General features: G+C 49.3%; 3 protein-coding genes and 1 non-coding gene across 4 annotated transcripts; 2 read left to right on the top strand and 2 right to left on the bottom strand.

Moving 5' to 3' along the window:
• Nucleotides 1-4,092: 4,092 nt before the first annotated feature.
• HRG_01264 (sugar transporter domain-containing protein) lies at nucleotides 4,093-6,145 on the top strand (the record flags this gene model as incomplete). The annotated part of the gene is made up of 3 exons (XM_044859735.1): nucleotides 4,093-4,208; nucleotides 4,477-4,746; nucleotides 4,819-6,145. The coding sequence occupies 3 exons, from the start codon at nucleotides 4,093-4,095 to the stop codon at nucleotides 6,143-6,145; spliced, it is 1,713 nt and encodes a 570-aa protein (XP_044726135.1).
• A 1,134-nt stretch (nucleotides 6,146-7,279) lies between these two features.
• On the top strand, nucleotides 7,280-7,819 carry HRG_01263 (uncharacterized protein; the record flags this gene model as incomplete). Its single annotated transcript, XM_044859734.1, has 2 exons — nucleotides 7,280-7,286; nucleotides 7,479-7,819. The coding sequence occupies 2 exons, from the start codon at nucleotides 7,280-7,282 to the stop codon at nucleotides 7,817-7,819; spliced, it is 348 nt and encodes a 115-aa protein (XP_044726134.1).
• Nucleotides 7,820-8,963: 1,144 nt separating this feature from the next.
• HRG_12040 lies at nucleotides 8,964-9,104 on the bottom strand. The gene has a single exon. It is a non-coding gene; the product is annotated as a tRNA-Leu (tRNA).
• A 1,207-nt stretch (nucleotides 9,105-10,311) lies between these two features.
• Nucleotides 10,312-10,848, bottom strand: HRG_01262 (uncharacterized protein; the record flags this gene model as incomplete). The annotated part of the gene is made up of 1 exon (XM_044859733.1): nucleotides 10,312-10,848. The coding sequence occupies one exon, from the start codon at nucleotides 10,846-10,848 to the stop codon at nucleotides 10,312-10,314; it is 537 nt and encodes a 178-aa protein (XP_044726133.1).
• Nucleotides 10,849-25,134: the final 14,286 nt, after the last annotated feature.

The raw sequence follows: 25,134 nt of genomic DNA, 5'->3' as shown, positions 1-25,134 counted from the left end.
CGGCAAACTGTATCTTGCGCGAGCGGTCTAGCCAGCGCGACGCTCCTACCGTGGGGCCAAACTGGACTTCTCGCTTAAAGCGTCACGGCTACTTCAAAAGCGCCGAAAAGGCTTCAAGCAGAGCGCCAAGTCTCCGAGAATCTTACACGAGTTAACCAGTATTTCCAGCATCTTCGGCAGGTTATCCAAGACAATGGTATACCTCCTGAGGATATCTGAATATGGACGAGACTGGTTTTCGCATCGGGGTTGGAAAAGACCAGCTGATTGTGACAAAACGGAGGAGAGCTCATTATTTTGGCATTCCTGAGAATAGGGAATCCGCTACTGCGATCGAAGCTATCTCGGCGAATGGGGAGGTTGTTCCGGCTTTTTTGATACTCGCTGGCCAGATGCACATGGCTTCATGGTATCAAATACCTGAGCTAGATCCTGACACAGTTATTCGACCCACGCCTACTGGTTACTCAAACGACGTGATTAGTCTGGAGTGGCTCCAGCATTTTGACAAGCACTGAAAAAGCTCAAGAAGCTCGAAGCGACTTCTAATTCTTGATGGTCATGGCTCTCACCATACCAGGCAGTTCATTGAATACTGCGACAACCACAATATTATTCCCTTCGGCATGCCGCCTAATCTCACGCATGCACTTCAGCCTTTGACGTTGTCGTTTTCCAGCCCCTAAAGCACTATCACGCCAAGGCTTTAGATGTCATGGTTCGAGATGGCCTCGTCAACATAACCAAGCTTGAGTTTCTCTCCTGCATTCAACAAGTACGATTGCATGCTTTCAAGGAGAGTACTATACGCTCCGCATTTCGCAAGACAGGAATCTTCCCATTCAATCCACAAGTAGTACTTCAATGTTTGAAGCTCGTCAAGCCACGACACCCACACCTCCTCCCAATTCAGGACCACACTCCTCACCTTTCGAGACACCATTGACTCTACGACAAATAAACAAGGTAGCGGACAAATTAGATCTCGTCCTTGAAGACGATAAAGCCTGATCCTGACTTTTCTCACGATCTCAGTCGATTTATTCGAGGATCGCTATCTCTGGCGACTGAGCTCGTGCAGACTAAAAGGGACTTGGGACGAACCAAAATGGCGGAGCGGATCCAAAAACAACGTAAGGCTATGAAGAATATACAGTTACAATCAGGAGGAGTATTGTCAGTGGCCCAAGGACGGGAAATGGTGCAAAGGGGAGATGATCAGATTGCTAAAGCAAGGAAGGTAGTAGAAGACGCGGAGAAAAAGGCGCATAACGCACGCAAGCGATGGTTTGAGGAAGCAGCAAAAAAGGCACGCCAATGGAGGGTTCAGGAAGGTTAGAACGAGTGGAAGTACGCGATTCTGAGCGTGGTACGCGGTGGTTGAAGCGATTCTAGGTCGGGGAGTCGAAATTCTGGGTATTCCGGTGGTGTGGGGATACTGGTGGTGAGCACCAACTTTAGGAGGTGGGAGCTTGCGAATTCCAAATAAAGTGGGGCGTGGCACGGGTAGTGGGGGCGAGCTAGGGTTGAGACGAGTGGGTGAGTCTGGTGGTGATGGCCGCGGTGGTGGAGGGGACGGGTCGGCGTGGTGGTGTGTGATACCTCTCACCCTCACTCCGTCACGGAGTCTGTTGGAGAGGAGGGGAGTGGGCACGCTCCGGGGAAATAGAGCGCGCACTCTCGTCATCATCACCGTTACTGGCTGCCGTGTCATTAAACCCGCGTCGCACAACGAGCGGCCTGCGTCGCCTAGGGCTTGCATCATTGGATGCCATGCATCTATAGGGCAGTGAGGGCCTCCTGCCCGCCTGCATGCGCGGAACCGTACGCGGACGCCTTCTCTGCAGCACGGAAATATATGTACGAGTGGGCATGGATGCATCCAGGCGGCCGCGGGGGCTGAACGCTCGAGTCAAGACGCTTGCAAGGAGCCGAGGAAAGACGCAGCGAAAAACACCACAGAGCACATCGCCAGCCCCTGCCTCAGCTCGAGCGAGGGTCGACGGCATCATATGTAGAGGCGACCAGCTCGGGACGGGAGTCATGCGCCCCCTCGCACTGTCTCCATGTCCGTCAGCAGAGCCCTCGCCGTCAAGGACTTCCCGATCCAAGTCAGCAGGGCGGCGCGACTCCCTTGGGGCGTCTCTGCGATTGGATTCGCCTCCCCAGACTTGGCCTGCACCATTCCTCCCCCGCGACGGGAGCGCGAGAGACAAAGGGGGGGGGACGTCTCGTCACAAACAGGTACACGGATCACGCAAAAAAACATGTCGCAGCACTCGCTCCAGCATGCCTGCGCGCAAGCCGGGCCCGAAACCTGGCCGACCAGCAGCGTTGTGTCCATCGTCATCCGGGTCCATGGCCCAGAGTCAACCGGCACCAGCCAAAGCTGAAGTCGAGGACACGCATGTGCAACGCTCAGAGACAACGGGCAGTCCCTGGCGGCGGCGCACAGTGCCTCGGGTTGGCTGTGCCTTGGACAGCGGCGGACTAATGGGGCGGCATCGGCTTTTGGGCAGCAGTTCGGAGCGGCCGCTGCACGATGCCGTACGCAGCAGCGTAAGCGCATGGCGACGTGCACGCCTCGCCTCACCGCGAGTAGCGAGAGGGGCGCTTGGCCCGTGGGTACTTGTTGTTGAGCAGGCTCCAAGCTCTTGTCGCGGGTCATCGGCGGAGAGGCGCCGAGGGAAGGCATCGCAGCGCACAGTGCGTGGGACTTGATCTCGTCTAGCACGGCTCCAACCAAGGGTTGCGGAATCATATCATACAAAACCTGGGGAAGCCCATGTTTTAGACAGATGGCACACGCTCTGTCCCCCAGGGATGACGATGGGGATTGGGGAGCCGTATCTCTCCAGGTTTTCGTTGGTTGAGCCTCGCCGGCATGCGCCCACAGAGGCTTCGTTTGCGGCCGACGGTGCTGCGGAGGATTCAGCAAAAAGTCTGTCCAACCAACGCGTCGCTGGGATTGGAGGGAGGCAAAGGAGGGGAGTGGTCCAGAGGGTCCAGACCGAAGGCTGAAGATGGACAGCGAGGAGAAGGCCGAGCGGCGAGGAAGGGCTGTGGCCGCCTGACAAGAATGTGCCACCCACCATGTGTAGCGCCAACACCCAGCGCGGCATGGCGTCGAGTTTGGGGGACGGGGCGCCTTGTACTCCGTGCGTCAGGGCCCTCAACATGCCACTTGGCGACCGCTTCAAGCGCAGCCAAAAATATGCCACCGCTAGCGCCGGCCGCGGGAGGGGGTCAAGGTTCTGCCGGCACTCGACTCCCAGCATCCGGATTGCCTTTTTGGACGTGCAAAGACGGATTGGACAGCTGCCGGCGCAGTCGGTGTCCATATTTTAAGGCTCGATCGGCGCGGCAGGGCGAACGAGTGCCTTTTGCGGAGCGTCTACCGGCCCTGCCTGTAACAACCGGGTGGAAAGGCTGCTACGAGCCCGCCCTGCAGTGTGCGACGTCTGCCTGTGCTCACAGTGCTTCCGCGCCGTCCGCACAGGCTACCGCGCGCTTTCAGCACCACCCGCCAGCGCCATGGAGCGCCACGCACAGCGCCCAATCAGCGCCCAGCCGCTGTTCCATACCAAGTCCCTCCCCAGTTTCCTCTCCCTCTCTCAACTCGCCCCCTCTTATCCTATCCGTCCCCTCCACATCCTCCACAGCGTCCACAGCGTCCACAGCGTCCACATCATTTCTTGTCTTATACCCATCAATCCCGGGGCCTCGCCGCCTCTGCCGACGCCTCTCCCCCCCTCCCCTCCTCCCCTTCCTCCTCCCCTCCTCCTCTATTGCTCTTCCTTCCTACTCCGTTGCGCCCCGGAGGAGCATCGCAGGGCCAGGCCTCCTCCGTTTCAAGCTTCTCGCCCCCGAGCCGCCTAAAGACACATGGTGTTGTGCCTGACCACCGTCGACTCTCCGCCCACCGCCGCCCTCGAGGCCCTCTCCTCGCCCCTGCCGGTCCAGAGACTGCGGCCCGGATCGACAATCATTCCGCTCCCCTCCCCTCTCCGGGGGCGAGCATCCCGACGTTGCGAACCGAACGACCGAGCACCCATCGCCGCGACCCTGGATTGACGTCCAACGCCCGCAACCATGGCTATTGCCATGGGCTGGCACAAGCCCGACAATGTCGCTGGCTCATCGATGCCCGCCATCATGGTCGGCCTCTTTGTCGCTTCGGGTGGACTGCTCTTTGGCTATGACACGGGGTAAGTGGCGCGCGGCCCTGCTTCGGAGGATACACGCGTCAGGGGTACGGGCGGATAGGCATCCGGCCGTCGCAACAGTACGATGAAGGCGCCCTTGTCAGACCGAGTCAATTTGGATTTGGATCGCGAATTCAGACGATGACTCCGGATACCGAAAAGAAAAAGTGGCGGTGTCATGGCGGGATGGGCCAAGAGGATACAGGCTGCGCTGAGGGCATCACCAAATCGTCGATGTGACGCGACAAGTGCTAACTCGACGTTTTATTAGGGCCATCAACGGCATCCTTGCCATGCCCGAGTTCAAGGAACAATTCTCCACAACCTGCCAGTCTGAAGGCAAACCCGAAATCTGCCCCCGCCAACTCTCCACCATTGTCGCCATACTCAGCGCCGGCACCGCCGTCGGCGCCCTCCTCGCCGCCCCGGCCGGCGACTCTCTCGGCCGTCGAATCACCCTCCTCCTCGCCGTCGGCGTCTTTTGCATCGGCGCCATCTGCCAGGTCTGCGCCGACGCCATTCCCTTACTGCTAGTTGGAAGGTGAGTACTCCAAGCGTTCCTTGCCACCCCGACGCATCTGCCGCCGCGGGACAGACTGGCTGACCCTTGCAGGTCCTTGGCCGGTGTCGGCGTTGGCGCCATCTCGGTCCTCGTGCCTCTGTACCAGTCGGAAATGGCTCCCAAGTGGATTCGAGGCACCCTCGTCTGCGCGTACCAGCTCTCCATCACCATCGGGCTCTTGACGGCATCCATCGTCAACATCATTACCTCTCGCCTCACTGACTCGTCGGCCTACCGAATCCCTCTCGGCCTCCAGCTCGTCCCCGCCCTCATCCTCACCGCCGGCCTGCTCGTCCTGCCCGAGACGCCTCGCTTCCTCGTCAAGAAGGGCCGCAAGGAGGCGGCCGGCCTGTCGCTCAGTCGGCTGCGGCGTCTCGACATAACGCATCCCGCCCTCATAGAGGAGCTGCACGAAATCATCGCCAACCACCAGTACGAGCTGACGCTGGGCCCTGACACGTACAAGGACATCTTTGTCGGGTCTCCCCACCTCGGCCGGCGCACATTCACCGGCTGCGGCCTGCAGATGCTGCAGCAGCTCACAGGCATCAACTTCATCATGTACTACAGCACCTACTTTTTCAGCGGCGTCAGCATATCGAGCCCGCACACAAAGTCCCTCGTCATCAACGTCATCAACGTCGTCTCCACCATCCCCGGCCTTGTCGTCATCGAGTCCTGGGGCCGGCGCCGGCTGCTCATTGTCGGCGCCCTGGGCATGGCCGCCTGCCAGCTGCTCATGGCCTCGTTTACCACGGCCGCCGGGCGTGACCTCGCAGACGCGTCGCAAACGATTCTCATCGTGTTTTGCTCCTTTAACATCTTCTTCTTCGCCGCCTCCTGGGGACCCGTCGTCTGGGTCGTCACATCGGAAATCTACCCGCTCAAGGTCCGCGCCAAGGCCATGTCCCTCTCGACGGCCTCCAACTGGGTGCTCAACTTTGGCATCGCCTACAGCACTCCGTTCATGGTCGGCACGGGACCCGGGAATGCGGGCTTTGGGCCCAAGATCTTCTTCATCTGGGGCGCCTTTTGCATCGTCGCCGTCTTCTTTGTCTGGTGCATGGTGTACGAAACGAGCAAAATCAGCCTCGAACAGATTGACGAAATGTACGAGCGTGTCAGCCACGCATGGAACAGCAAGTCGTTTGAGCCGAGCTGGAGCTTCCAGCAGATCCTCGACGAGGGCTGGGCCCCGAGCGGCATCCCGCCCCCCGAACACGAGCTGCAGGCGACGTCGACGCACTCGAGCACCGACACCACACTCGGCCACTCCAACTCGTCATCCCTCACCATCCATAATGGCGCCGAGCACCCACCGGCGCCCGCGCGAGACAAGTCGATGCCAGCCATGGCCAACGTCGATTTCAGCTACTAGGTGACGGATGCGCCCGGCAATGTCTATACCTCGGCCGCCAGATCGGAGACGCTTATGTGACATGGCAACTTGTAGCGACGGAGTTTAGTGTGGGAGTTTGGTATACTGGCCGTGGTATTTGGGCGCTTGGCGTTATTTGGGAGGGCGGTTTGATGCCGGGTGACGCCTGACGCCCGCTCTGCTCTTGGCTTTTGCTTCTCTTTTCCCCCTTTGGTGGACGCAGATACCCGGGCTCGATGGCTTGCGATGCGGCCTCGCCGTTTGGCCTGCCGGCAAAGCGACATGATATGGAGACCATATGATCAAAAGTTGCTGGGATGCGAGTCAGTCACAGGAGGACTGCGCACGTCGCGATGAGGTGGAGATGGCCTTTTGTCTTAGGGTAGGGGCTGTAATGCAAGGCCCAGGATTCCAAGAGGAAATAAAGGCACGGTCATTATGAATGAATACTCTGGTTTGCCCAAGACTGAGTAGACATGGGTCGGTAGCGCGCATATGGCCCTCCATTCCCTGCGCGCATTCGCCGTCGGCTGCTATTTGGATTGAAGCCTATGATGGTAGGAACGCGGGCATGCTGTAGCAACCAGGTGGGCACAGCAGACAGCCGAGTGGCCAGTCGGTCGAGCAGTCGGTCGAGCAGTCAGTCGAACAAGCGGGCAGGCGGGCAAATAACCGCGACGTTTGACGCATTCACCATTGGACCTCGTTGGACGAGAAAGCCTGGATTGACTGGTTGAAACGAGCAAAGATGGCCAAGAGCTCACGCCGCTTCCATCCCGACGAAGCCGCTTGCTTGAGCAAATTGCAGCCCTGAGCTGCTTGATAACACGCGCCAGTGATGCTGTCGCCAGACCCGACCTCTTTACAGCCACCAATCACATCATTCTCATTCCCATTCCCTTCCACCGATATCGCCGGCCTCTTTCTAGTGACGAGTCCTGGACGAACTAGGTGCCAGGTCTGTCGGCGCAAGGTACGTTGCCAGACCGCATCGGAAACCGTTGACATTTCTAAATGACAGGCCATCTGCGCCATCTGCCCTGTCTCGGGTGTGGCCTAGAAAGGCTGGACGGTGGGCCTGGAAATCCGGCTGCCGACCGCTGGCCGGGAAGCGTAACCGTCTCTGGCGATTGCATGACTGGTGCGTGTCGTCAAGGCTGCTCGTTCGTTTGATGGGAACAGGCCGGTTGACCGGCTGGGCTTGAGAGGTTTGCAGGGTGCTCGGTGAGAGGCTTGGCGTCTACCGTTTGCTCCGTTGACGGTTGACGAGGAGCTTTGGGGGTCGGAGGCCAAGGCGTTGAAGGCTGGTTGTCTTCGGCTGGGGCGTCTCCAGAACCCCCTAAAACCCCAAGACAGGTCGATCACGACGCGGCCGCCAAGACGGACGAGGACAAGGCCATCCTCCGGGAACTGCAGCGAGAGCTCGGGCGCCTGGATCCCGACATGTCCATGGAGGACACCGCATGGCTCGAGTCCCAAGCCGGGCCCGCCGAGCTCGCCCGGGTCCTAGACGGCGAACAGGAGTTCCGTTCTTTGTCCAAGGAGGAGCAGAATGCGATCATACGATCCGGCGACGGGTGTCTCAACACGCTACTTGGAGAGGCTGCCGCCGGCACACCCCCGGTCGCCGGTGGTCGGGCCGCGGACCTGGTCGGCTCAGCGGACCATGCATGAACTGGCACCGTGGGAGACGGGCGCCAAGAGGCGGCGGCAGGAACACCGGGTCGGACGTCTCCAGTCGGCAGGTCTGTCTGCTGATGAAGTCCTGCGTCACCATCGGCGACGGCTCAGGCACGGCCGCAGCGTTCGGGCGCGTCAGAGACATGGTCGTTGGATCGTCGACGGTCTCTGGCGGAAAAGGTGATTGTGCGGTGATCCCCGCCGCACGCGGGCACGGTCTGGTGTTGCTACCAGTTGCTGTGCGGCCCGTCGGGCTAACCGTGCATGCGTGCGCGTGCAGTGTATGCAGCTTGATCCTTCCTCTAAGGGAGGCGTCTGCGGCCGGCTCGGTCATGGCTGCTGCTGACTATGTTGCTGCTGATGGCCAAGGGAGCAGCAGAGCGGAACAACAAGGAAATGAAGCCGTGTGGAGGATGTCCAAGGAGAGAGAGGTGATCTCTTCTGCAGAGGAAGGAAGTCTTTAATAACCGGGCTGGGCTGGCGCGGTGAATCACTCACGGTGGGCAGCTGGCCCGCGAGTGCCCCGGCCGGTTTCCTCGACAGCAGACAATCTCTATTGTTCCAACAGATCAATACCTACAGTACCACTCCTGCTCTCCCTGGAGACGGTGCGACGGGACACCACGGGACGTGGCTTGTCTTGAGCAGTGATTTCCAGCATTGCATCGCTCTTTCATGCCCAAGGACCCGCGCTGTTTGGCCTCGTTTGCCCCATCCCTACGCCGCACTACCTGCTTCCGGAGCTCCTTCGTGGTAGAAGGCAAGGTTGAGCTGGGTGGTCCTGCTCCTTGCCCATATTGAAAGGTTGGTCCAGGGTCTTGATATTGCCAGCTCTCGATTGCGACCAAGGCTTATTGCAATGAGGGAAGCCAGGCGCGGCACTGGCCCAGTTTCTCCATGCAACCTATCGGTAACAACCCCCGGTTCCGGAGCTGATGCGCTGGAAGAGTCGTAAGGGATCAATGTTGTCTCTTGGTATCCGACGCATAGACCGAGTGATAGGACAGGCTTAATGACTCTTTTTCGCGAGTAACGCCCTAGTCGTCTACATCGCCTGCTAGCTCAAAAACATATTTCAAGAACTATTTACGAGCAGGCATAGACTGGCCGCTGTGCTAAAATGCAAAAAGTAAGGATGTCTCCAGGGCGTGAATCGAACACGCGACTTTCAGGTTAATAACTCGTATTACACTAATTATTCAGTTAGTGTGTGGTGCGTACAGACGCTTTAGTGGGTATGCTTACGCCCGACGCCATGAACCAACTAGACCACCCGGAGTGGATCCTCTAAGCTGGTTGCTTCGATGCAAACCAGACCTGATTTTTCAATGTATATGACATGCACAGAACAGGCATAGTAGACAATTATCGTTTAAGCTTTACCGGCTAAGAGTTTATATTTATGACTAGGGATTTGTGTTTAATCGTAGCCAGTCTGCTGTAAGCTAGGAGACACAAGCCGTAGGGAAGAGATACAACAACTGACCAAGGCGTCAAGGATTGTTGGCGAAGACGACAAAGACAATGAATTTCGCACAGGATAAGCAGAAGCACCTGCCAGCAGACGCAAAACAGGGCTGCTTCGTTTCCCCAGTCCAAGCAGTCCGTTGGACTTGTCGGACATGCCTTCCACCGCTGGCCTGGAAGATTCTCAGGCGATCAAGACCAGTCGACCAGGTTATGTCGTTCTTTACTCTGGAGCGGGACAGGCACACCTACTTGTCAATGCCCTGCAGGATCTTGGCAATAGCTCAACCTGGAGGTCCTACACCCGTGTCTCGAATTCAGCAGCCTATGATCAACGCATGAAAGACGGAAGGCGATCGATAACCAGCTACATGAACATCATCTCAACGGGCGCAGGCGTAGCCTACAAACTCACGGCTAGACTAAGCCTCAACTAGCCGCCCGCATCAAGCAGGAGATGGAAAGGCCATTGCCCAGTCTCCGCGATAGCAGCCCGAAAAAGCCGTCACGTGCGGGGGGCCAAGGGCAGGAGCCGCCGAGCGACGTGCTGGGCCGCTTTCCCATGCTTCGGCGGCAGGCTCCTGTCATGGACTCCTGTCATGGACTCTTGTCATGGCAGCATTCGCATTCATTACATCGTGACGTGGTCGCTCAGTCCGAGACGCGCCCTCCTTCGCCTCTGATGAAACACTCTGCCCCCCCTCTGACGAAACGATCTGCTTCCCCATCCTCTGCCCCGGCCGCCTCCGAAGCAAGGGGATTGGCGGGCCCAAGTCGCTCGCTCGCTCGCTCAGTCTGACCATGACTTTACCACCAGAAACAAAATGCAAGGCACCCAACGCCGATTCTCCGCTTCACGCAATGATGAAGGATTTGAATCAAAAAACAAGCCAAAATAAAATGGGACAAGAGGAGGGCGACGCTCAACGGGAGGCGGGGCAAACGCTAGATGCGACAGACGGTCGGGCGGTTCGCTGGTCGGACGGGGACTCGGTGGCTTGAACGACGGGCCGACGCCGTTAGCAGCCTCCGTGCTGCATGAGATGCTTGGTCAGGATGTTGAGCTCGGCGTCCATGGAGCTGTAGTTGGAGTAGTGGGCGACGAAGTTGGCTGCCGGGTTGCCGTCCTTTCCGTCTCCCTCTTCCTCGGCCTCCTCCTCGGCCACGGTGTCGCTGCGCTTGGAGCGCGTCGACCGCGTCTTGGACGGCTTCCCCTCTGCCTCTTTGAGCTTCCGCGACCGACTTGCTCTTTTCGATGGTCTGTGGGCGGAGCGGGTGGTGCTGGTGCTGGTGCTGGTGCTGGTGGTGACGGACGAGGGAGACTCGACGCTGGATTTGCTGTCCGACGACGGGGAGGAGCCGGCGTCACGGTCCTTGGTCTGGGCCCACGAGCCGGTACGCAGCCTTTCGTTTTGCTCCTCGGCGCGCGCTGCCCATTCGGCAAAGCCTGACGAGTGCAGGATGTTGTAAAAGGACGTTTCCATGTGGCATCTGGACGGGCCGGCCTCGACGCTCATGGGGGGCCGGTTGACGCGCGGGTCGTCGGACGGATCCATGCTGGCGTCGGGGTCTGGCTGGGTATTTCGGAGGTCTGCAAAACGGGTCAGAAAGGCGAGGCGCGTCCGGCTGGGTGCGAGCCTATACCCATCTACGCGAGACGTTAGAAGATGGCTCACACACGCAGGAGGGGACGCGATGATGGGACAGAATGGAACGTCTGGAGAAAACGGCATGCCGTCCAGTCTTTATATGCTGGGCCACGGAATGAGAACCGGTGAGCCCGTGTTACTCGAATAGACCACGGCGACAAGCCACCAAGCCATCTAATCCCAAAGGAGCAAGGGTAGGGGTCCGCAAGGGGAGGCGGATATGCTTACATGGACGACGTGGCTCCCAAAAGGGTCGGAAAGGGGACAAGGCCGAGTCAGCCTGAGCAGGGCGGCGATAGCAGGTGTTTGAGCTCGACGTCGAGGCTCGCTAGCGTGACGGGGCACGGGGGGGGTGTCGGCGGACGAGATGGGACGAACAAGCGAGGCCGGGAGTGGATGAGACGCAGAGGGCAAGGCAGACAAGTTATAGGAGTCGACGGGCCGGCCGGCGGCAGCATGTAGATTATCATGTGCGTGTTGTAGGACAGGGTCGAGAGGGAAGAAAGGGGAAAAAGGGGAGGTGGGAGGTGTCAGAGGCCGGCATACTTTTGTACATTACAAGCTTATGCAGCACCGACGCATCTCGACGAGGGAAAAAAAAGGAAGAAAAGGGGGAAAGTGGCCAGCCTTTGCGGAGCTCCGGTAGAGGGAGCCCCGTGGACGAGGCCGATCACCCCGGGCGGATGGGAGGGGGTGGCATGCGAGGCGGAAGTCAACGAGGTTGACGGGCGTCTGTGTGTATGTGTGTGTATGCAAGGCCGGCATGGGAGAAAAGCTTGGTTTGGTCTGGAAGATGGAGAGCAATGCCAAAATAGACTCTGCCGTGTCTCGTTGTTTTTTTGCTTTCCATTGTCTGGCGAATGGATGCATTTTCTCTGGCGGATTTCCAAAGTACGATACAAGGATGGATGGGCCGTTGCCGATCGCCGAGACGGGGGTGCCCCCCCCCGGCAGCGGTCAATTGCAGGTGAGGCGGACCAGCCGGCCAATAAAGGGCCCGCAAAAGATTGCAGTGAAAGACGAGGCGGCACAAAGAAAAATGACGACAACGGGGCGCGGAATGTACGGTAGAGCCTCACGGAGCGTACGGAGCGAGAGCGAGACGGGCGGCACAACAGGAGGCACGACAAACAGCAGAGGGCGGCAGAAACAAAAAGGAAACAAGCGTGGCCCGTTAGTTCCCGGTCGGTGCGGGCAGGGCCAAACGCCGTTCGGGGCGGAGGGGCGGGCGGCCAAGGCTTTAACGCCGTCGGCCGCTGCGGCGTGATTGGCGAGGCGGGCCGGGCGGGCGGCAGAGGCGTCGTCGGTCGGCCGGCTGTCGGGGGAACGAACGGCCAGGCGGCAGAGCGGCGGAAAAGGCAAGGGGGGGGAGGAAGGAGGAGGAGAGGAGAGGAGAGGAGAGGAGAGAGGAGAGGAGAGGGCCGTTGCGTGAGCGGGTGGGTGGTGGTGAAGATGATGGCCGTCGTGGTGGAAAAGGGAGGGAGGGGGGGGGACGCATGCGCCTGGGTGGATGCGTGGATGGATGGTGGATGCGTGTGTGTATGAGTGTGTGAGTTGTGTGTGCCATGTGCGTGTGTGTGAAGGAATGGCGTGTGTGTATCTGTGAATGAATGCGTGTGTGTGTGTATGTGTGTGAATGAATGGCCTGTACGTACTGTCCGTGCATGCAGTGTAATGTAGGCATGCCGCACAACTTTTATTCTTGCTCTCTTCTTATTCTTTCCGGCCAACAACCGCAAAAACCTAATCATCCATCATACCTGCCAACGCGCGAGGACTGGTTCCCCGAGGCCCAACCCTGGGGCCGGACCCCCCCCCAATCCACCCCCCGGGTAGCGCTGAGGCTGGGGCCGCGACAAAGGCCCGTCGGGTCGCAAAGCTTCCTTCCTCTGCTGCTGCTTCTCGGTCCCCGGTTCCCGCCCTCGGCCGACGGCGGCCCGGGCTCTGCAGAGGAGGAGGAGGAGGACGAGGACGAGGACGAGGACGAGACTGCACGCCCTGCCTGCCTGCTCATGCACATGTGCGAGACATCCCATGGCCGCCGCGACGGTTCGACACACGGCATGCCCACGCACGCACGCACTGCACACGCGCATATGCGGCGACGACGGGCATCGCCTTGATCGTCGGGTGGAATCGGGCGTCCCCGGCCGGCGGCCCCACGCATGAAGCCATGTTCGGAGTTTTGCGTCCCGCCTGCGTGTCGTCCTGCCTGCATGCCGTGTGCCGGCTTAGTACTTACTGTAGGCTCGCCGACTGGCCTGTTGGCTTGGCTCGGCCATGCCAGCGCCGACTCGGGACGAGCTGCCTGCTCATGACGACGACGACGGCAGATGCACCAGAGGAGCACGCACCAGAGGAGCACGCACCATGCTGTTGGTGTGTAACCAGTCTGTCCATCAGCGACCGGGCAATGAACGACACGACGCCGTCTGCACAAGCCATGGTGGTTGGACACATCTGACTGACATGCTTGGTCCTCCTTCTTGGTCCTCCTTCTTGGTCCTGGTTGGAGGCGGCCGTGACGACGTGCATGCGTATATACAGCGATGCAACGTCTACACAGTCGAGGGCCCCCCGTCTTTAAACCAAAACCATCAAAAGTGCTGCTTGTTGGTCGTCCATCTCTCTCTCCGATTTGCCTGCCCTCCACCGCGTCGCCTCGTCCCCCGCGCGAACAGGCTTTTCCACTGCGTCGTCTGTCCCATGTGACGAAGCATCACCCACCGCAGTCCGCCCCTTGGCCCACACAGACATTGTTCCGCGAGGGCATTGCCGTCGGCCGCAGATGAGGCGTCCCCGGGCATTTATACTAACCTGATTGTCGCTTAGTCGTCGTCGACTCTCACTCTCTGGCCAGGAAGTGAGACGAGGCAGCCTCGGCCTCTCGCCCGGGCACGCTGGAGGAGGCGCGTGGCAGGCCGCGTTCGCTCCCCGTGAGCCCAGGAACCGTCGTCCATTTCCCGCATCGGCTCGGACTCGGTTCTGCACCAAGAGTGCCTGGCTAGGACAAGGCTTGTAGAGATGCCAATGCAGCCCAACGGACATGGCCATGGAACCATCCGAGCTCCTGGGCTGCACGTCGCCCAGCACGCGGCCACTCGCCAAGCCCCCTGCCCGCGCGTCCATGCTGTCTCTCGTCACGAATTCCGCAAATTGTACATGCGAATATGATATATACACCTTCTCAGCTGGCGTCGGTCCGGCTCTCGCCAGGGCGGCAATGGCTGCCGCGAGCGGGTGCGCTAACACCGACATGACGATGCACTCGATTTCCGTCGGCGAATCACGGCCGGCAATGATGACAGACAGGTGGACGGGCAGACGCCGCGAGGCCTCGGTCCCGGCCCCTCGCCAAAGCAGGGTCCTTTTGCCGTGGAGCCACGCCAGCAGCATTGTCCTCAACCTCACCACCAACTGCAGACAGACAGAGTACGACGCTGAGCTCCCATTGTCACCACCCCAGATGTCGGCGCCAGAGTCATTGTTGCCTGCGCCGCCTCATCCCATCTTGGCCCTCTCCACGATCCGCGTGCACCAAGGCCTGGAAATCGGCTTGGCACATGTCTCTGTCTCTGCGTCTCCAACATACATACACACGCACACGTATCGACGAATCACTTGCTTGCTGCAACGCCCATGGGTCCCCCGCCTTGATCCGTCCAGTCTTTCTCCGCTGGCCACCGTCATGGACTGCATCTGGCTTGCACCCAGCCATCCATGTCCTGGGACGGGTCAATGCAGCCAGAATATCCTGCTTGCCTGCCGGGCTGTGCGGGTGTCGACGTCCCGTATGCTTCTAAAGTACCCTGGGCCGACGCCGAGCCTGCATGCGTGCGCATCAGCCGGCCTGTCTGCTTCGTCGTCTTGGGTTCGAGTAGTTCCAACTCTCCATGAAACGAGACTGACCATTCCTCCGAGCCAGACGAGAGGTCTCCACGGCGCCCGTACGCCTTGCTCGACTCTCCAGTCGCTCCAGAAACAAAAGGCAAAGGGTCTTCCAGTCTTGTTGGCTCTGGCACCAGTTTGCTTGCACTGAGATATCAAACGGCCCGAGTCCAAACACGTTTTTGTCAACTTCCACATCATAAAGTTCAAGTGTCCCCTCCTTTGCTCGAAAACAAGCTGACTTGCTCGCGCCTCAACCCTCATCTTGTCCAAGGACGAATCGGTGACTTGATTCTGTCTTGTCAAAAGGTGGCTCTCACCGACCAGTGCGCAAGATGAGCATCGCCAGAAGAAGCAGCCACAGATGAATCTCCTACGTCTTCCTCGGCGTTGGTTCAGGTCTGAATCTTAGTCGATGCTTGAGGAGCCAATCTCGGGTCGTATTCTTGGTTGGAGGCCCTGGCCTGACTGAGCTCAAGATGCTGAGACTAGTTCGCCCTCCCTTTACCATGGGGTTCTGGTTCTGGCGGCTGCGGCCGCGGCGGCAGCGACGGGCGACTGTAGGTATAGGCTCTGCGGCCTGCCTAATGTGGAAACCTCATGAGGACGGACGGATGAGCCCAAAAGGGAGAGTCAGAGAGCTGTGTGTAGGATGATGCTCTCTTTGATGTGCCTCCTCTGGAAGAATCCACCTAGGACCCCGCACCTCCGAGTCGCCGCACGTGACCAATCACGCAATTCAGACCCGACAGTTGGCAGGCAGCTGCCACCTGCAAGACCCACAACTGGCGGCTGTCAGCCAATCAGAAAATGGTACCAGGAAATCTCCCAGCAACGCAGCTGGCCTCGCACACGCGCTCTTCACACTTCAATCAACACATCTTTCGAGCCTCTCAACAGAGCTCGCTTTCCCTCGTGAATAGCCTCATTAGGCAGGCCGCAGAACCAAAATTCCGTCTATACGCCTAAATCCACTCCACCTGCGACGCAACCTGAGATCTAAAGACGGCAACACCACCCCGGGCCCCCCAGATGGAGGAACGCCGTGGAACCCTCCGGCGCAGAGAGGAAACATGGGAGGCCGAGGCAGAGGAGGTGGAAGACCATTTGGATCACGCCGAGGACCTCCCCAAGGACAGGCCTAAGACTCTCAGAACCCTTTGTTACCATTTGTTTCCAGTTTGGCCGACCAGGGCATTATGCCACGACATACACTGCCCCTTTCAGCAACAGACGGCGGGCGGGAAACCTCCAGCCCCGGACAGCGTCGCAGACTGGGGGAGCATCAAGAAAGAGCTGCCCTCGAACCACCCGGCTTGGCAGCATCCCACTGGAAAAGATTGACCATGACCAAGCCCAGGCTTCGTGTTTGGCTTAGGGTGATCCAGCTCCACCGGGTCAAAAATTTCTGACTACCTACCCATCCTTCAGCTCGGCGAGATACTATTGTCCCTATGCTGAGATTTTTATTTATCCCAAGCTGCCTTGCCTCGTGGCAACACCTTGGTCTTAGGAACTCCGGACAGCGCCGCCGACTGCTGCCCTGCCTCGTGGCGACACCTCGTATTTTGGCTTGCAAATTTATGACCCGGTGGAGCTAGGTCACCCTGATTATCCATCCTTCAGCTCGGCGAGATACTATTTTCTCTATGCCGAGATTTTCATTTGCCCTAAGCTGCCTTGCCTCGTAGCGACACCTTGGTCTCAGGAACTCCTCCGGACACCGCCGCCGACTGCTGCCTTGCCTCGTGGCTATACCTTATGTTTTAGCTTATAAACTTTTAACTCGGTAGAGCTAGATCACCCTAACTATCTATCTTTTAGCTTGGAAATTTTTAACTTAGTAGGCTAGATTACCTTAACTACTTATCCTTTAGCTTAGCGAGACTAAGATTTTTAATTATTTTAAATTACCTTACCTTATAATAATACTGTCGCGAAGCGTGGCCTGATTTCGCAGTTCTCGGAGATATCCCTTGGCACGAGGGACCTAGGAAGCTGAAAAACAGGTTTTAAGGAAGGAGCTGAAAGGAGGTGCAGAGAGGAGGGTGGGGGTATGAGGGGAAGCAGAAGTGGCGATGGCTTCCTATGGAGGTGGCGAGAGATAAGACGGATGTGCCGGCAACGGCTGGAAAGGAGGGGAAAAACCGGCAAAAAGCTCGGTAGTTAAAGGGACATTAGTGGCTTCTTTAAGCAGGATCTTCTTTGTCAATTGAGATGCTAGAAGGGTATAAAGAGGGGCGTTGGATAGAGGAAAGAAGGACAATCAAAGCAATACAACAATCACTCCCCTACCTTTATTGCTGCTTCTGCAAGAATCATATCTCTCTGCCCTGCCTATCCGACCCCTTACTCCTAATTTCACCTTCGTGCATTTTTATGCACTTCTCGCATCTCTCTACGCGAGAAATACCTTATATTTATTTAGCTTATAAAATTTAACTTTAACTATTTAATAAAGCCCTTTAACTATTTAATATAGAAAAAAGTAAGGTTATTATTAATATTATACTAATAACCTATTTAAAGGTATCTAGAACTTTAGCGTTAAAATAAGAGGGAAAAACTAAAGTACTTAAAAGAAAACCCTCCCCTCTTTTATAGCTAGTCCGCCTTTATACCGGGTCGCGGTTATAATATATAGGAATCTTACGCTAGCTATCTTAGGTATTATTATAGTTAGTTAGAATTATATTAGCCCTACTATAAAGTAACCTTAGAAAGTAACTCCTTTATATATATAAGGTATATAGCGTTAATTAGTAGTATAAGCGTTTTTAGTTAATAGTTAATTATATAATTATCCTTAACCTTATCCTATAATAATATCTTCTTAGGCTCTACTTTATTTTTCCGCTATAAGGCTTAGCGGGCTATTTTTTATTAATACCGGCCTTTAGCTAAGCTAGTAGTTAGGCTATTATACTAGCTTTACGCCGTACTTATTAAGTTACTAGTATCGGCCCTAGGTTTTTATTTTCCTAGTTAAGGGGCCTAGACTAGGGTTAAGGGGAGGTCTTAACGAATTTATTACTAGGTCTAGGTAAGCGAGGTCTAGGCCGGCCTACTTATAGTAGGGCTAGACTACTAGTATATTTATAAGCGCTTTTAGAAGTACTAATTAGCTAATTAATAAGTAGGTTAGTATAGTTTACTAGTTTAACTAAAAATTAATTATACTCTTAGCCGGATTTAAACTAACTTTAGTATTATAGCTAGTAGGCCTCCTAAGTATATAACTATTATACTATAAGGGTTATATTAAAATATTAATAAATTAATAGAGATAGGTATATATTATAAAGTAAGTAGAGGTATATATATAATTACGGTTTATAAAATAATATTAATAAGCTATATAGAGCTCTTTTATATATAGCTAGCTTATATATATATATATATAAGATCTAGCTTTTTATTTATAACTATATAGCTTAGGCTATAGCTTAAGCTTATTAACTAATAATAGTTAAAGACTTTTATATAATACCCTTCCTTTAGTATAGCGCGGCGCTACCTTATTAATAGTTTCTATATAATTAGGCCTTAAGCTCCTTATATTACTAGCTTTACCTTACCCTTTCCCGTTAATTATACTAGCCCTACTAGCTTTATTATCCCTATACCTATTAACTTAAGTAGCTAGAACCTAGCTTTATACTTATTAGCTAGCTAGCTATTAAAATAAAGGTATAACTTATTATATATAACCTTAAGTAGCTAGCGGCTAGCTTAGACTTATATAAGCCTTAAGTTACTTATCTCCTTAGCCTTAAGTAGCTTCCTTTACTAAGGGGTATATAAAGTAATATCTTTTTTTTTCTCTTTTATTTTTATTTTTATTTTTCTTTAACTATAGTTCTTATAAAAAGAGATATAAAAAGTATATATAAAATATATAAAGGTAAAAAAGAAAGTAAAAGGTTAAATAAGTAAGGTAAAGATATTTAATTTTTATAAAGGTAGTAATTATAATAAGTATTAAGGGCTAGTATATACTTAGTATAGTATTATAAGGCTAAATAATTATTTATTTAAAGCTAAGAAGAAAGGAGGAAAACTCTATCTTAGTTATATTAATTATCTATCTTTCTTAGTCCTTAGCTTAACTTATATTTAAGTACTATTTAGCTTAAGTTTAAGTTAAGCTCTACTTAAGTATAGGTCTACTTTAGTTTAACTTTAATATAGTCGCTATAGTATAACCTTAGCCCTTTATAAGTATAGCCTATAATACTACCCTACCTTCCCTTTCTTATTAGTAGTGCTTTTATTCCTTTCTTATTACCTTTTTATTATTACTTTCCCTTTTTTCTTAAGCGTATATAATCGCTTCCTTTTACTTTATACCTACCTTATCCCTTTATATACCGCCCTTTTATATACCTATTCTACCTTATTCCTTTTTTTTCTATATATATACCCTTATACCTTACTAACTATACGCGTGCCCTACTACGTATAAATACCTTTTTTCCTTCCCTTCTTTCTCTTTCTTTCTTTTTCCTCCTTTAAGCTTTACTTCTTTTATACGCGTGCCCTTACTCTACTTAATTTCTATTACTATGCTACGCTATATTATAACTACTATAAGCCCTTATACGCTTACTAGCTTCTTTACTCTATATAGTAGTACCTTACCTCTTAGTATACTAAGTAACTATACTTTACTGCCCTTACGCTAGTTAACGCGCCCGCTTATATCTCTTAGTAAGCATAGCGCGACTTATAATACTACTATATAGCGGCTACTTTATCTTACTTATATAAGCTAAATAATATTATTAAACGTTAAGATATAGTATAGTACTTATTAAAATTAAGTATTACTATATACTTATAACTACTTTACTTATACTTATATTAAATTATATTACCTCTTTATTTATTACTTTTTATTAACTTTATTTAATAGGATATTAATATAATAGTAGTATATTAAAGATATAATTACTATTACTAATACCCTTTAAAACTATATATCTTAAAGGACGTTTAATAACTATTAAAGCGACCTTTATATATATACTTTATTTTCCCTTTAACCTTATCTTACTACTTATCTTTAATTATTATTTTAGTATACTAAGCTTACCTATACTATTATATTTACGCGCTAAGCTTAGATATCCTATAATATCTTAAAGTAATTAAGTAATAGTTAAATAGCGTTTATAGTTAGTTAAAATTAAGTTAGTACTCTTAGTATATCTTATTATATTTATATTTTATCTTATTATATCTTATCTTTATATTTATCTTTATCTATCCTTTATTACTATTTATTTTATATCTATCCCTTATTTATTTCTTATTATTTCCCTTTAATACTATAGCTTTCTTTTATCCTTTCCTTATTTCTTAGTAAGCTTCCTTTAACTCTTACCTCTTTCTCCTTTTTTTTTACTTTTTCTTTTTTATCTTTTACCTTTCTTTTATTCCCTTTTTATTACCCTTCCTTTATTATTCTCCTTTATATATCCCTACTATCTCTTAAACCTTTTTAAAGCTTTTATATCCTAGAAGTTATTTAATAGGTACTATAATAAGTTTATATACCCTTATTACTTTATAAGTACTTATTATTATTTACCTTTCTTTTTTTACTTTTACTACGCTTATTAAATCTCTTTAATAATATACTTAGGCTTATTATCTTATTTAATTACTAATAATAGTTAGTAGTTATTAACTACTTATTTAAGTAATAGGTTATTTACTACTTAGTAAAGAAACTTTATATAAAGCTTCTTATATACCCTTCTTAGTATATTAAGCTTAACTATATATAAGCTTACTACCTTTATTATAATATACTTTTAATATAGCTAGTTATTAAGGGCTAGTATATACTTAGTATAGTAGTATAAGGCCGAATAATTATTTATTTAAATCTAAGGAGAAAGAAGGAAAACTCTATCTTAATCGTAATAGTTATCTATCTTCCTTAGTCCCTAGCTTAACTTATATTTAAGTACTATTTAGCCTAAGTTTAAGTTAAGCTTTACTTATATATAGGTTTACTTTAGCCCGACTTTAGTATAGTCGCTATAATATAACCTTAGCCTTTTATAGGCGTAGCCTATAATACTACCCCCGCTCTCCCCCTCTTATTAATAGTGCTTTTATTCCTCTCTTACTGCCTTTTTATTATTACTATCCCTTTTTTCTTAGCGCGTATAGTCGCTTCCTTTTACTTTACGCTCGCCCTATCCCTTTATATACCGCCCTTTTATACGCCCGTTCCGCCCTATCTTTCCCTCCTCTATATATATACCCTTATACCTTACTAACTATACGTATACCTTACTATATATAAATACCCCTCTTCTATCCCCTCTCCCTCTTTCTTTCTTTTTCCTCCTTTAAGCTTTACTCCCTTTACGCGCGCGCCCTTACTTTACTTAACTTCTATCGCCGCGCCGCGCTATATTATAACTACTATAGGCCCTCGTATACCCGCTAGCTTCTCTACTCCGCGTAGCGGTACCCTGCCTCTTAGTACGCTAAGCGACTATACTTTACCGCCTTTACGCTAGTTAACGCGTCCGCTTATATCTCTTAATAAGTATAGCGCGACCTATAGTACTACTATATAGCGGCTACCTTATTTCGCCTATATAGGCTAAATAACGTTACTAAGTATCGAGATATAGTATAGTACCTATTAAAATTAAGTATCGCTATATACTTATAATTACTTTACCTATACTTATATTAGATTACGCTACCTTCTTATTTATTACTCTCCCTTAACTTTATTTAATAAGATACTAATATAATAGTAGTATATTAAGGATATAATTACTACTATTAACGCTTTCTAAGACTATATATCTTAAAAGATATTCGATAATTATTAAAGCGACCTTTATATATATACTTTATTTCCCCTTTAACCTTATCTTACTATTTATCTCTAACTATTATTTTAATATACTAAGCTTACCTACGCTACTATATCTATATACTAAGCTTAAATATACTATAATATCTTAGAGTAATTAAGCGGTAGTTAAGGAGCGTTTATAATTAGTTAAAATTAAGTTAGTATCCTTAGTATATCCTACTATATCTATATCTTATCTTATTATATCCTACCTTTATCCTTATTCTTATCTATCCTTTATCGCTATCTATCTTATATCTATCCCTTATCTATCCTTTATTATTTCCTTTTAATACTATAGTTCTTTTTTATCCTTTCCTTATTCCTTAATAAGCGTTCCTTATCTCCTACCTCCTTTTCTTTCTCCCCTTTCTATCCTTTATTTCCCCTTCTTTATCTTCCGCCCTCTTTTTTATCCCTTTCTCTCGCCCTTCTTTTATCGTTTTCCCTTACGTTTCCCTACTATCTTTTAAATCCTTTTAAAGCTTCCGTCTCCTAAAAGTCGTTTAACGGGTACTATAATAGGTTTATATACCCTTACTATTTTATAAGTACTTATTACTATCTACCCCTCCCTTTTTACTTTTATTACGCTTACTAAATTACTTTAATAATATACTTAGGCTTATCGTCCTCCTTAATTACTAGTAGTAGTTAATAGTTATTAACTACCTATTTAAGTAATAAGTTCTTTACTACCTAGTAGAGAAATTCTATATAAAGCCTTTTATATACCCTCCTTAGTATATTAAGCTCTATTATATATAGGCTTACTACCTTTATTATAGTATACTTTTAGTATAGCTAGTTAAGCTTCCTATATAGCTAGTTAGTTATATATTTAGCTATATCTACTTATACTTTATTACTTACTTTAAACCTCTCTATTAAGGCTCTCCTTTAGTTCGCTATCTCTTCTTATCTTACTTATACTATAATAATAATAGTTTATAGGAAGTCGGTTACCTCTTTTATCTTTTAAGCGAGCTCCCTTACCCCTCTTACTTTTAGCGCTAGTAGCCCTTCCTCCCTTACTATTTAGACTAGCTTAATATTATATCTATATATTATAAAAAACGGGCATACGCTTATTATTAACGCTATATAGTTATTTAGTATAGCTTATATATATAGTAGCTATACTTTTTAGTCGTCCTAGCTATAGTAAACGTACGCTTAAAGGTACGCTTATACTTCTTAGTTCGCGCGCTTAGTTAACTTATCTATCTATAAGTAGTATACTAAACTTAACTTCCTTTATACTCTTATTTATTTATAGAACTCCTTTTAAAAGCTTTCTATTTAGTTCGTTCTTTTATTTAATATAATTAATCTTAGTATCCTATAAAAGTAAAAGTAAGCTTAAAGGAACCTTATTATATATACTACTACCCTTATTATTAGTATCGCTTTAAGCGTTACTACTTTTATTAGCTAGTTTATAATTACTTAAAGGTACTTCGCGCCTTTTATCTTAGTTAGTAGTAGTTTAACTATAAAGTCTATTAATAGGTATATAAATAGTTAAGATAGCGGTAATAAGGGCTTTAAGAGTCCCTTTTAAAGTTACCTTTATATATACCCCTTCCTATATAGTCTATAGTTAGCGATAAGCCGCTTTACTATCGCTAACTAGCTAGGCTAAAAGAATTCTTAGGCTAGTATTACTAGGGTCCCCTCTCTCCCTAGGTATCCTACCGCCGTTAAGTTATATATCCGTTAAGCTATCTATACTTAAAGTATATTTTATTCCTTAGCCCCCTTTCCTTTATTATACTTTAGTTTCCCTAGTACTTAAAGCTTTTCTTAAAAGTATAACTATCTCTTAATATCGATTATATATTTACTTAGCTATACCTTTAGTTACTATTTTAGTACTAGCGATCTCTCCCCTTTACGTACTACTTAGAATACTACTTAGTATTCCTTATCTTTCCTTAGCGCCTTTATTTATTTCTTTTATAGCTCTTAGTTATTAAATACTAGTATAAGGTTAGCTTATTCTTAAGGTATATTTCGGCCTAAGTTTAGGTCGAGTTTTAGTTAGTTATTACCCTTATTTACCTCCTCCTTAGGTTATTTAACGGGCCCCCTTACTCCGCCGACGTATACTATTACGCCTACCTCTTTTTTACCTACTTATAGCGCTACTACTACCGCCCTACCTTAGGTTAAGCGTCTTAATAAATCGGTATATTAGCTCTTAATAGGGACTAAGCGGCCTTATAAGTATATAGTCTTTAGAATTATCTAAACTACCTACCCTATCTCCCTTTTATCTATTTCGCCCGCTAGCCGATCCTACTTATAGCGGGATAGCGCGTTAAGTATCGCCGCTAGCCTCTTTAGCTAGAACTCTAATATAAAGTTATAGGATATAAGCTTTATCGCTTATTAGCTTTATCTCTTATTTAACTTCTTCTTTATTATAAAGTACCTTAGGTTATTATAGTCGGTTAGTATTATAAAAGTAAGTATATTTTAGAGTTTTACTCCTTAGAAGTCTAAGTACTATATAATTATAAGTATCTCCTTATTATAGATTAAGTAGTTATACTCTACTAGGTTTAGTCTCTTTAAGAAAAATCCTACTAAGTATTATATACTATTTAGCCCTACTTATATTAGCGCCCCCCTTATTATATATCTAGAATAGTCTACCTCTAAGTATATTTCTCTTTTTAGGTTATAAAGTTATAATACTAAGGCGTTATAAAAGGCATTCTAAATAAACTTAAACGCTACTTAGTATTTATCTATTTACTTAAAGATCGCGCCCTTCTTATAAAGGCTGTTTAAGTATACCGATACCTTTATATAAAGTAGTATAAAGGCCTAGTAGTAGTTTACGAAGCTAAGGAAGCTTTAAACTCCTCTTACGTTCTAGGGTACCTACTATATTTATATTACTTAAATCCTTTCTAGGTTATATTAAACCTTACCCCTTACTTATATAATAAAGCCTAAGTACTTAACGTCTTTTATTATAAAGTTATACTTCCTTAGGTCTAATATTAAGCCCGCTTTTTATAGCTTTTAAAGTACCTTTACTACTTTAACGGGGATAAGGGTATATACCTAAAGCACGCGTAGTACGTAGCTAAGGATTAGTAAAGCAATTAACTATATAATTATCTAATTATTTAGCTTATATATAGCTCTAAGGGCCTTAGGTTATAAATATAAGTCTTAGAGATTTCTTTACTCTATACCTCTTTATCTCTACTAAAGTCGTATAACTAACGGTATCTACTTTAAAAGGGAAAAACAAAAATTTAAATTAACTATAATTAAGGAAGATACTTAATTAAATAATTAAGGTCTTTATAACGCCTTTAAGTATACTTAGAAGTAAGTTAAAAGGGGAGTACTAGGGGTCTTATCCCCCCCTAACGGGCTAATATCTATAGGGGTAC

The sequence above is a fragment of the Hirsutella rhossiliensis genome (assembly GCF_020360975.1).
Source record: "Hirsutella rhossiliensis strain HR02 chromosome Unknown scaffold00001, whole genome shotgun sequence".
Lineage (NCBI taxonomy): Eukaryota > Fungi > Ascomycota > Sordariomycetes > Hypocreales > Ophiocordycipitaceae > Hirsutella > Hirsutella rhossiliensis.
Note: the sequence above shows the minus strand (reverse complement) of the source record. Positions and strands in the feature narration are given on the sequence as shown.